The sequence below is a fragment of the Bombus huntii genome, chromosome 11 (assembly GCF_024542735.1).
Source record: "Bombus huntii isolate Logan2020A chromosome 11, iyBomHunt1.1, whole genome shotgun sequence".
Lineage (NCBI taxonomy): Eukaryota > Metazoa > Arthropoda > Insecta > Hymenoptera > Apidae > Bombus > Bombus huntii.
In genome coordinates this window covers 2,047,904-2,060,473 of record NC_066248.1, presented here as the reverse complement: position 1 = coordinate 2,060,473, position 12,570 = coordinate 2,047,904, and the positions used below count along the sequence as shown (strand labels likewise).

The window sequence follows — 12,570 nt, the reverse complement described above, 5'->3', positions numbered from 1 at the left end:
ATGCCAGGAGATCGAGAAAGTATGCGGCACACGGGGGAAGCGCGAGTTCGTATCGAAAGCTCGCCTCGTACCTTGACGTCGAGCGGAATGGAAGCGGCGGCTTCAGTCGCTCGCGAACTTCCACCGTGAAAGCTTCTCCCCGTGTGTTCGTCCGCTTCTGATCAGTGTCTCAGACACAGAGAAATCGAGAACGCGCCAACACAGAAAAAAAAGATTAGAATTATCGTGATCGAGAATCGTTTAGGTCGTGAATTTTTATGAAAATTTCGTTCGAATTGACAAAGACATCAAGTGGATCTTGATGAGTGAATCAATGTGTAACTTGTGAACGAGGATGAGGACGACTCTGTTTGCACCGTTTTGCTTGTTCATCGACGAATTCGGCGAATAAATCAACGACAGAGCAGGTGGAAACCATGCGGAGGTGTTTGCTTCTGGTTCTTTGTGCCGCAGGTAATGAGTTTCGCCAATGAATCGACCGATTTTAATTCAACGCCTGTGATTTACGCGAGAAATATCAAGTGAAAGGAGACTAAAAAGATTGACGAGGGAAGAAATACATTTTTTCCACCTTCGGTTTAGTTTCAATTGTATTTCATTCCGGTAGAAATGTCTATCTCAATGTTGCTTATGAGTGAAAAGCGTGAACGTTTATCAAAAAACTTATGCACACACGCGGGCTTTTCTCTTAGAAATAAATTTACGGAGTGCGTTTACGAGTCGTCGTCGTGAAAGCTTTCTGCGACTGGATCCTTTGAGGAAAGCTTTAGAGAACAAACCATGAGAGGAATAGAATTAATTATCAAATTGCAAGGTAAAGCGAAATACGAAAGAAAGGTTCCTCTGTGTTTATAGAGCTAGTATAAACATAAAAGAGATCGCTGGATAAAACGAACATGATAATTATATATGTCGATACTCGTTTAACACACCTATCGAAAAAATTCCATTAAAACGGCACATTCGCCTTTAGCATTGAAATAAATAAAATAAAATAAAACTTCGTTTGATGGAATAAGAATAAAAAATGAAACAATAAAAACATATAACGCTCAGATACCACTATAAATTAAATTAAAAAGCCGTATAGTACCGATATATCGAATCGAGAAAGAAAGAAGAAGCGTATCTTAAGAAAGATTTCGAAAACAGAGAATAACGAAAACATTGTAAATAACTTCATTCACTATTGTAGAAGCTAGCCATTTATTTATAACTTAGATCATTCACCTCAAGAATTTTGTTGACACGTACGAATAGAAACAACTCCACTGCACGGTGAGAAACGAGTGCCGGTTCGGTCCATCCTATTTTTCTTCCACCACGGAAGATTAAAAATTTATAACATGGGACGTTCCCTTACAGTACATTTCCTCCTTTTCTATTTTCTACTATTTTCTCCCTAGAACTCGTATAAAGAAAGGAGAAAAAAAATATGTGGAAACGTTGCCAACGTCGGACATTGATACGAGCATAATGAAACGTTATAACAGAACGATTTACAAACTTCAACTGATGCAATATGCAAGTCATTAAATACAAAAGGATGTATCTACCAAATGCAAATATCGATTGGTTACGCACTTGTGAGTACGAAAAAATTCATTACTAATGGCGCCTTTAAGCGAAACTAGGAGACTCGATAACGCTACTCGAGATTTCTATCTTTCTTACCTACTATTATCCGAAGAACTCGACATAACAAAGAAGAAGCGACGATACAATCAATGTCACGATGCACACCATTTAATACCAGAGGATAGACAAATATGCACGTTCGTGATTAGATTTTTTTTCTCGCTTTAAACTACATAATAATAACAATTAATAATTAACTTCTACGTATAAGATTAGGAAAATTAAATTTCGATTAAATGTCTTTTCAAAACAAAATCTTTAACTTTTCTAAATGATACCGTATCGACATATTATATTGATAAATATTAAAAATAAGTTTCAATATGCAATCTATATTTATCTTCGAAATCTTTAATGAAAATAGTAATATTCATATTTAAGATGTAAGGTAAATAATAAGGTGAATAGTTGAAGCTAAAATATTAAATTCTTTATCGTTATGTAATGTAATGTAGGGCTAATAAAAATAAGGCCACATATACCATTGAATACCTAGATGCCCGAAGTGAATAGATCGGCCATCTATTTTTGTTAGAGAGTACACGAATCTTTAGTCAGAAGACCACACACAACGGTATTAAATCACACCGTAAATGTGTCGCAAAACTAGAATAACCATAAGAAAGTGTTCACTGCCAAAACTGCAGAATAATGGATTACGTAAGTATCGGTTTTTCACCACCTTTTATTCGATCTAGTTAACTTGGATCGAATTAACTTTGAACGGATTAAATTCACGAACGCGGTTATTATTGGAGATATCTGTACAAGATCAATGAATTAATACCAGTGATAAAATAAGTATAAATTTTATCATTAATAACATCAATATTCGCCATGATCTTCTATAAACATATAACGAAACCATTTTTATTTTTGTGCTTAATGGAAAAAACCAAATCCCAAAAAAATACTTACATAAGTGAATTATATGCAGTGTTAGCAAGTTATAATGATTATACGTTTCATCTACTAGTAATGACTTTAAACATGACGAATACAATCCCCAACTATATTTCATAAAAATAGTCTTTTTACTAAAGTATGCCATGAAAGAAAGATTATATACATGATTGATACTAGATTATTAAATTATAATTACACCAGTTAATCTAAACGTCTGTTATTTTAAAGACTAGCAAAAGAGATACATACACGAGACACTTGTTGATCGGCCGTAGTGAAACAAATCGGCCGCTGTAGCTAAAATATACAAGCAATATGAAACAATTACGCAGAGCACATGTAAAGTTAGCCTTGTGCTAGATGTAACTCGTCAATGAAAGAAAAAATTGTGGACACACGTGTTATCCATGAGTGCAACATACGCATCGATGAACATGATTCTTACGTAGATAAAGGTACAGCTTATGTACGTGCTGATTAAAAGTTCAGACGCAATTATGACTGAATAACAGTTATAGACGTTCGTATTAATTATCAATGTTCATGACATAACACGATGATATCAAAGTCCGGCGTACAGTATTTAATTACACCTTATTAAATGGCGGATTTCTAGAAACATAGTCTCGGTATCTATCGTTCGTTTAAGTACAAGCACATTTTCAAAGTCAGTCACCGATTTGGGTTAAAGCAAGTTTGCATCGCATGGCTCTGCTGATATGCGAATATTGACAATAGATAAAACAGCTGACATATATACGTGCTATGTGGTTGTATAATTTCGATAATACTCGTTTAAGATAATGTTAGCCTAGTAAATTTTTCGAGTCATGTATAAGGATCAAGTATAACCATCTTTTCATTTTCCTCACGTTTTGATTTTAATTTTCGTCACGTTTTGCAACGGCCAAGTATGTAATTAAAGTTAAATTTGATTTTCCAATTAACAGAGAACTGTTTTTGTCATATGTATGATCTCTCTCACGGATTTACAGATTAAATATGAACAATTAGCCGAATAATTTACTCGCTATTCAAACTAATCAGATGATCTCATCCTTAAATAATTAATCAGATTTAAGAAACGAAAATATTGGAAACCTTAACAAAAGGAGCCACTTCTATAGTCCGTTACGTCATCACATACCTCAACAAGATTATGAACCTTGGTAGCTGTTCCTCTCAAATATTTGTAATCGTTACATTAGACACGTCGAATTAACAAGGATTTTACACGTGAAAGATTCATTCGCATTCATAAAATTTCCAAATTTCAATCAAGTTCCATTCGGACTGCTTTGACATCGCTCGAATTAAATCCTGAACAAATCTCTTTCATCTTCAACATTTATGTATAAAAATGAAAGATATCTAATTGGTAGAGGAATGGAATCTTAAAAACTCGAAATTTGCTATCAATCAGAAACGTATGACTAAAAAGATGCAAACGTTCGTTTCGATTATATCGACCATTAATTTGTCATAATACAACTCGGATAAAATGAAAAGTTGTTCGCAATATCTGCTGAAAGGCGGATTTACATTCAATGCGTGTCCTGGGTATACAGAAATATCGGTGAAGCTACATCCGACGCAATTGCGAATGAATACGTGAAAAGATAAAGCTGCAACATTACCGCGGCTGTTTGTCGTTTATGGTTTCCAGCCGGAGAAACAAGCAAACAAAATGTGCTCAACAAACCAAACGTGTTCAGCGGATGGAAACTTTTCCCCGTATAATTCGTGTTCCTACAAACGTTCCCTAAAGTGATAATTTATAGTTGAATATGTTATTCCTACAGAATTAGAAATTACAGAAATTGCGATACATTATCCAAGGTGATTGCAAATATGATACGTGTAAGGGTAATATTACCTATTACTTGGAAAATAAATAACGTGACGTTGCAACTTCAAAAAAATCCCAAACGATTGGTAGATTGCAAATTTTTATGCAAACTAGTATCATTATTGGTACTCATGGAAACGGAACATCTATAAAACATCTACGTTACAGTCAGACGTGAAAGGAATAAGTCTCAAAAAAGAATAAAACTGTCCATAGAACAAGTTTTTCAATGGTCGTAAACCGCGGAAGAATTCTACGAGAATAGCTGGTGCATGATTTAATTAGAGTACTGCAGTTTGAATTCATGAAAACAACTCGATCAACCAGTAACCTATTTCGTCGTGTTAACGTACTCCCGGAGTTCTTCCATGATAATAAACCAAAGAGGAAGATGCACAGTGTAATTGGCACTTCGCATTTCTACCCTAATAATTCCCATGTATGGACGTAATAGCAATGCATCGCATAATTTTCTCGGATGATATCATTCACACTTCGCAGGCCGGACAACATCAAACGCATCCAACTAGGTTAGGAATACTTAGTAATACACGGAAGTTTAACTGATGTTTGATACTTGAGCACGGACGGCGTAAGAATCTTTAGAAGAAAACTTTCAAACTTGCATCTTTAAAGTACATATAATGGTTATTTCCTTCTATAAAAAGTTATCGTTATAAACATCTTTAACGTAAAATGATTCTTTAAGCAAAAATTGAAACGAAAAATTACGCATATAAATAACAAGTCTTTTTTATTTTTCTCAAATTCGAGAAATTTTCTAATGATTGAAAAATACGATTCGGTCGCAAATGTTAAAGAGAACGCAGTGAGATTAACACATTCCCTGCGGAATTCGGTCGTAATCGACTTATGTCTATCATCGGTGTAAATTATAGTGTCATATATATCTCTTAAGATAGATTGTCACAGCTATTAATAAATACCAAAGACTATTAACCTTTTTAGCTGTAGCAGTCGTTATATCACGTGTATTCAATTTCACACGGTAATTAGCTATATCTAAACCACCGACAAATAAGCTTCTCCGCGTTTTTGCTATCAAACAGCAATACAAATAATCTTTTGCAATTATCGTACCATACATATATCGACATCCTTCGACATGCTTCGTCTTATAATTGAAAGAAAGAGCAGAGACTTAAAAACAAGTTTAAAATTAAAATTGGAAAAATGGATTTTTTAAACAATTTCCTAATCGGTATCTGTATAAACGAGGACATTATTATACAGCAATCATTATCACCTTGTTTGTGTAACAAATCTCAATTTTATGACCAGTCATGTCCTTTTAGAACGTCACGATCACTAAATTATTTTCATATATGTAATGTATATAACTCCATCTGTATAATTGTGCCTATTCATGCGTAAAAACGGTTTACATAATCGTTAAATTACGCTCAAGGACAAGAGATAGGTATTAAGGATCCGCGACTAAACTGCGTCTGACGTTTTATTCGATTTTCTGCAATTGTTTCCATAAAAGGACAGAGCCACGAGAGACGAAAGAAATTATTGCACGGGGAAGAGAACGGCCGTAACACTGAACTACTTAGTCCCGCCGCATATTACAGCATGCAATCGTATGACGTAATGAATTTGCTATCGCACATTCCTACCTACGTTAAAACCGTGGATATCAATTTTTACCGACGGATAAAACGTACATAAATGTAAGGTATTCGTTTAATACTCGTCACATGCAAAGAAGATGCACCGGGAGAGAAATTTATGTGAACAGTGTGTAGGCGAAACTGTTGAACTGTTGTGTCGTCCCCAAGGATTTCCTTGAACGAGAAATATTCTCGAGATAGAATATGCCATTGCCATTCTACGGAATATGCGAAATTCTCAGCTACAGATGATACGAGAAAAGATAAAATTACGAGAATACTATTTAAATGTTTGAAAATGATTTCTTTTTTCTTCCGTGTTAAAGAGAATATGATAAATGAGATAAGATAATGAAGGCTAGCTAATTATTCTTTACGACTTCATTGTTTTACAGGCATATCAGCAGTAGTGGCACAGCCGTACAATAACAGTATCAATCCAGCAGCCACGAACAGGCTCAGAATCGGCCGACAAAATGAAATCATAAGGCGGTACATGTGCCCTATAGGATTCTTCCGATTGAAAAGATATTGCTATTACTTAAGCGGAGGTACGGCACCTTGGAGAGAGGCCTATTTTCACTGCAAAGATAGAAACGCTACTCTAGCGATTCTCGATAGAAATGGTAAAGATCGAATGCTAAGGAAATACTTGTCGAGCGATCAATTCAGTAAGTAAAACTCGTCTTACAATACAATATTTAATAATAAAAATAAAAAAAGACATATTACCTAATAGATACTTTTCAAACCACTCGTATTATACAATCATAAAGTTATATTTACAATCATAAAAAGATACAAAATATATGATCTTAAATTTGGATGAAATTGGTTAAATATCTAAACTGGTTGAAATATTATATCCCAGCGAAATTAGAGAGATGGATCGGTGGAATATACAATTGGCAGCAAATGGCTTGGGAATGGGGAGTGACCGGGGAGAAAGTGGTGTTCCAAAATTTTGGTTTACCTCAATCTAACCACTCTAAACAACAATATGCATGGCACTGCATCACGATCGATCCCACGTTAAGGTATAAATGGAGCCCACGAAGTTGCGTCGAACGAAAACACTACGTGTGCGAAGTACCAGCTGGACGTATAGGTAACATTCTACTTTCTTGACGCTCGTTTCTAGCTCAAATACTACTTAAACCATCATTCGTCAAGACATTCGTCTTAAAACTAACAAAATTTACACATACAAGAATCATACGATTGTTGAACCTTTTAGCGATTAAGTGGACATCTATAATTAGATACTTTGTTTAAATTATAGTTAGAAGACGTAAAAAAACGATAGATCCCTACGCACCGCAAAACCAAAGATTGAAACCTCGAAAGAAGAGCAAGAAGTACTCGAAAGAACAGAAGAAATCAAACAGACAGAATAAGAAACGAAGTGGATGGAGAAAGAAGCACGCGGAACAATATTCAGATTGGGCACATGGTGTGAATGTAGGTTCAAGGCCACCTAGGTAAGTTCTTTTACCTATAAAATAATAGTAAGTTGTGAAATATACCGTTTGCCAATAGTATACTATTTTGTACATAGAAGACAAGTGGTTTCTCTTAAAGACCGTTACGTTGCCCGGAAAATTCATAGTAAAATTCGAAAAAAATTTGAACGCTATGCATTTTCATAGAATTAACATTTTATTAAATGTATATATCGGTATTTTTATGCATATATCAAACCGTTTGGTATTTGGTATCTGTTCCCACACAAATCCACATTTGAAAATCTAATCTTCAATGTATCAATGAATGTATCAATGATCAATGAGAGATCAATGATGAGATCAATGTATCGTAACTATATTATAGCATAATAGTACATTCGTAATTGTAAACTAAAATTCTAATTGCAGCGTTAAAGGATCATATCCGAGAACAAGAATGCGACATCACTCGAACAGAACTCAACTGAATTACCCACAAGTGGCACAGATGTTGCCTCAAGGACGAGAATACAGTGCATTCGCACCTGATATGCCCAGTAACGGTCCACAAAGTCTAACAGCCGTAAACAACATTTTGCCACAAATCCCGAGCAAGATGAACAACCTAGCGAGCGAAGAAGTTATTTTAAAGCCATAAACAAAGCGCTATTTATTTTAACTCTTTATTTGGTTGCTTTAATCATCGATCATTATTCTTCTAAAAGATCATTTTGTATCTATGTTTCACACACTTTCTTCCATTCTGCATTTTGCTAGAAATTGAATTAATCGAAGCTTTCATTCAGCCAAATAAAGAGTTATAATTTTCGTTTCGTTTCGTTTCGAATTTGTGGATGATGAAGTTATTTAGGCGCTACTAAAGTCGAGCATAGACTGAGATATAATTTATTCGGCTCAAAACAGTCTCTTCTTATGTTCCTCTCTTTCTAAATAGACGTTAGATTCTTGAAGATGTACTTGTCTAGTTAATAACGTTACCTCGAATCGGTAGAGTAATAACTTCAATGTTCGTGTATCGCGTACGATGTGTGTTCAGATTTCATTTTGTATTTTTTTATTTAATTAATCTGCATGAAACGCGGATCGTCCATTAGCGAACTATATTTGCAATGTTAGTTTTTGCTTGTCGCTAAGTATTACGGCATTCGAAGGCATTTATACGAAGAAACAAATTATAAAATGCAAAACTACAATGAAATAAAAGATAGAATTATCTAATTGCAAATGTACTTTTTAAAAATTTGTTTTATTTAAAATAATAACTCGTTGTAGAAAAACTATTTATTCACTTTGTTTTAATTTATTTTTTATTATTAAAAAATGATTCTTACAGAAATAAGTTCTAAAATATTTCTTGGATGAATGCCTTCGGTTTATTGTAGCACGAGAAAGCAATTTAAAACAATGGATTTATTTTTCGCGCTAACTAAATGTTTAAAACCATAGTGCAATCATAGCAGCAGATAATATATCACAAATAGTCAAACTGCTTAAATATCGATAATTGTATGTTGACTATACCTAAATTTTCAAGCATACGTGTATCACTACCAATGGATAATGCACTGACTGCATATCAATGTTACTCAAAAAATATCAGAAAAAAATATATATGCATATAATATTTGATGTTTATCTAGAACGCATTATTTAGTATATGTTATCAGTATATATCGATATAAATTTCCCAAGACTTTTATTTTTTATGCTTTAATTTAATGATATTGTATATACATATAAGTACCGTTAGAATAAAACCTTTTTACGGCCGGAACGTTTCAGGATTTATAAGTTGATAAAAAAGATTATACGTTTAATTATAAGCTAAGTGATTCGAGAAATATTGTGTGATGTACTTAAACATTTATATTTACGTACATTACATTCTTATTTACATATTAATCTGTATTTGTACAATGTTACTTCAAAATTAAAAAACCCATTCGCCATTAAGTTGCATAATACTTGAAACTCCACGATTAATTCGTGAAGAATTAAGTTTTGTTTACAAAATACCCAAATTATTGAAACATATCTTCTACATTTAACATGATGTACATTACGTCAATAAAAATTCTATGTCAAATCATCACTATGAAATTTAATTTTTAGCCTAAAGTGTGATAGTAAACAAACTTTTTTTAGATAATTTAGATAATTAATTAAGAAAAAATTTATACTTTTATAAAAAGAGTTCCGTGATATTCAACATACTACACGTTTCATAGTAGACATATATCTTACTAACTTTTTGTTAAAATAAATATTTTCATAATTGTGCAAAGTAATTATTTTTAAGAATTTAATCAGTAGTAATATTATCATTACTCCAAGTCCAATGAAATTATTTATAAAACAGCTGACAACAAAAACCAGATAAATAATCACTTACCTTTATGTAGATACAGAGAGCATCGCCCTTTGGTTGACCATTTGTATCCTTATATAACTTGATCTTGTCCTTTCCCTTTTCATCTCGTGCTATGAGACCACATTTGTTGAAAAGCTTTGTGAGTTCATCCATGGTAATGTCTAATGGTAGGCCAGACACGTAAATAGCAGTATTATGGGCTTCGTCTACTTCGAACCAGGTTGGCGGCTCATGTGCTTTTCTTTTGGCTTCCATCTTCTTTTTCTCTTTATCGATCTTTACTTGTGCTTGAGATTGTTGCACAGTATTTGTTTCTACTTTACTCGCATCTGTAAACCCATAACTCATTTGATATCTTGCCATGAAATCTTCATCCACCTGAAAAATAATTATTTGAAAATATTTTAATGATAATACATTATGGGCTATATAAATAACAAAAAGTTTATTGAAAGATCTTTAATGAAAAACACACCTCACCTTTGGGAACCAGGCATTTTTTTCCTTGTCCCAAAAGTACACACTGCCGTCATTAGGATCTGTATATGTATGAGTATCATTTTCAAAGCCAAATACTCCTTCTTGTGCCCTAACTTCATTATCATCAGAAGCTTTTGTCTTTGTTTCTTCTGTATCTTTTACCATCCATTCATTCTTATCTCGGTCAAATCTATATGTAACATTAGTTGTAGGATCTTTATATATATAAGATTGCCCATCGAATTTATAATGTTTCATAGAATCTTCAGCCTTCTCTGTATCTTTACAATCAGCCATTTTATGTTAATAATATTTCATTTGATGAAAAATCCAATAAAATTCAGCATGAAATTTAAAACCTATAACAGAAAATTATGAAAACATATTAATTATGATAATGATGCTATCTTAATTGCATATAAAATTTATTAGCTATTATCAGTTTGTTAATATAAATAGCATGAATAAATAACAGCAACCTGTTGATAAACAACATTCATTTATTTGATAGAGGTTTAAATCACATACTAATGCTTTGTATTTGGTAATTGCTAAGGCAATTAACATAACCTTTCAACTTATCGTACTTTGTATTTATCATAAAGTATCATTAACAAAAAATTATAAAAATAACAAAACAAATTTATACAAAATGTTAAAGTAAAATTTACTAAGATAAAGATTGATAAAACAAAAACGACATAATATAGATTAAATAATTACAAGCGTATACAGGTTACATAAACATTATCGAAATACAATCGAATTTAACGTTACGATACACAACTTGTATCTATAACATGTACGTACTAAGTAAAACGCATTTATATAAATTTTCAAATAATAACGGTACAATTTCCCTCGATATATGAAATAGTTACGTCAAAGTGCACAAATATTTTGATGTAGGTTAGATATCTATCATATACAGGAATCGATAGCACTATCAAACATACCGTTTGAAATTATGTTAGTTCTTCACAATAATTCTAACGTAGGTAACGTCTACTCTTATCAAAAAATATAACTTTTTTAAAAAGAAACGAATTGTAAATTCTTGAACTTGACAGCAACACACTATTCAACATGCGCTGATACCTGTTCGCGATACTAATGCGCTCTACATGAAATTGTAGAATATTCTATCACGTACATTTGTGCCGATAAAGCGTACTGTAATCAATTTTATTTATTTTAACGCTTATTTCTTTTATTAAATATTTATTTTAACATTTAATATCTTATCTATACTTTTAACTTTGAGCGATTTAATAAAATAATTATTACAGAATTATTAATAACAGATATTATTTAACAGAATAGGTTAATTACTGGATATTTACATTTTGTTTAAAAACTACCAAAATTATTTTTCTGAATATTCAAATATTGGCATTTTTAATTTTTGGAGTTATAAACTTCTTATGGATTTATTCTTTTGGATAATTTTGTAATAAACGTAACACATTACATAAATTTGTTGCATTTGTTTCAGAGAACATACTAACTACATTACTAACAAATAATTATATATTTATTTTCCAAAAATTGTATGATACTTTTTATTAAAAATACCATATTTGAATGTAATACGCCAAATATAATACATGTATAACTTGATAACGTAAAATTCAATTTCTCACTTTCAGTTTATTCTTTCGTGTATCTTTACCAGAAATAGTAGTACCACTACCTTAATCCTATTCTTCATTTGAAACAGTGACGTAACCAGAAGTCTTTCTTGGGTGGAGGCGATATGTGTAAAAGTATAGTATATCTCTGAACCTGCTTTTTCAAGATTTAAAATTTGCTTGTAATTTACACTTTAATATCTCTATCTGATACTATAGGCTAAATAATTTAATTTACGTTAATTATATAATCGATAAGTTTTTGAAAAAGTGTCATAATATTTTTATATTTTATTCTCTCGCAGGAATGGGCAGAAAAGCGATCGCTCCTATCATCCCCCTCTGGATCCGTCACTTACTCGAAACAAACATTTTCAATCCGGAAGCCGGCAAAAAAGCGCGTAACAATAAATGCAATTCAAATTCTCAACAACAATATATTGTACATTCATTCATTTGACGCTTTAAGCATCCCTCATCCAACGCCAATTACGTTACCAGAATCAAATTCGCCTCTTCATTCTTTCCAAAACCGCCTACCTCGTTATTGCTATAAAGTTCAATATAACCAAGAAAAAAAAAACATTGAAAT

The 12,570-nt window shown here is 32.4% G+C and overlaps 2 protein-coding genes across 4 annotated transcripts in view; one reads left to right on the top strand and one right to left on the bottom strand.

The window, feature by feature from the left end:
- The window catches only part of LOC126870990 (HIV Tat-specific factor 1 homolog), a 58,626-nt gene extending 46,594 nt beyond the window's left edge, over nt 1-12,032 (bottom strand). The window contains exons 1-3 of one of the 2 annotated variants that reach the window (XM_050629293.1): nt 11,955-12,032; nt 10,348-10,706; nt 9,889-10,245 (exon numbers count right to left, since the gene is read on the bottom strand). In XM_050629293.1, coding sequence (XP_050485250.1) covers nt 9,889-10,245; nt 10,348-10,644 — 654 coding nt within the window. In that variant the 5' untranslated portion in view covers nt 10,645-10,706; nt 11,955-12,032. Of the gene's footprint in view, nt 1-9,888; nt 10,246-10,347; nt 10,707-11,303; nt 11,472-11,954 lie in introns of those variants that run through there. The other variant, XM_050629292.1, reaches the window with a different exon arrangement.
- On the top strand, nt 89-9,588 carry LOC126870998 (uncharacterized). Of its 2 annotated transcripts, none has more exons than XM_050629319.1 (5): nt 89-453; nt 6,426-6,701; nt 6,902-7,138; nt 7,313-7,511; nt 7,905-9,588. In XM_050629319.1, exons 1-5 carry the CDS (start codon nt 417-419, stop codon nt 8,131-8,133), a joined length of 978 nt encoding a protein of 325 aa, XP_050485276.1. In that variant the 5' UTR covers nt 89-416; the 3' UTR covers nt 8,134-9,588. The 2 variants fall into 2 exon arrangements, with proteins under 2 accessions (XP_050485276.1, XP_050485275.1); XM_050629318.1 differs by lacking the exon at nt 89-453 and adding an exon at nt 1,532-1,586.
- Nucleotides 12,033-12,570: the final 538 nt, after the last annotated feature.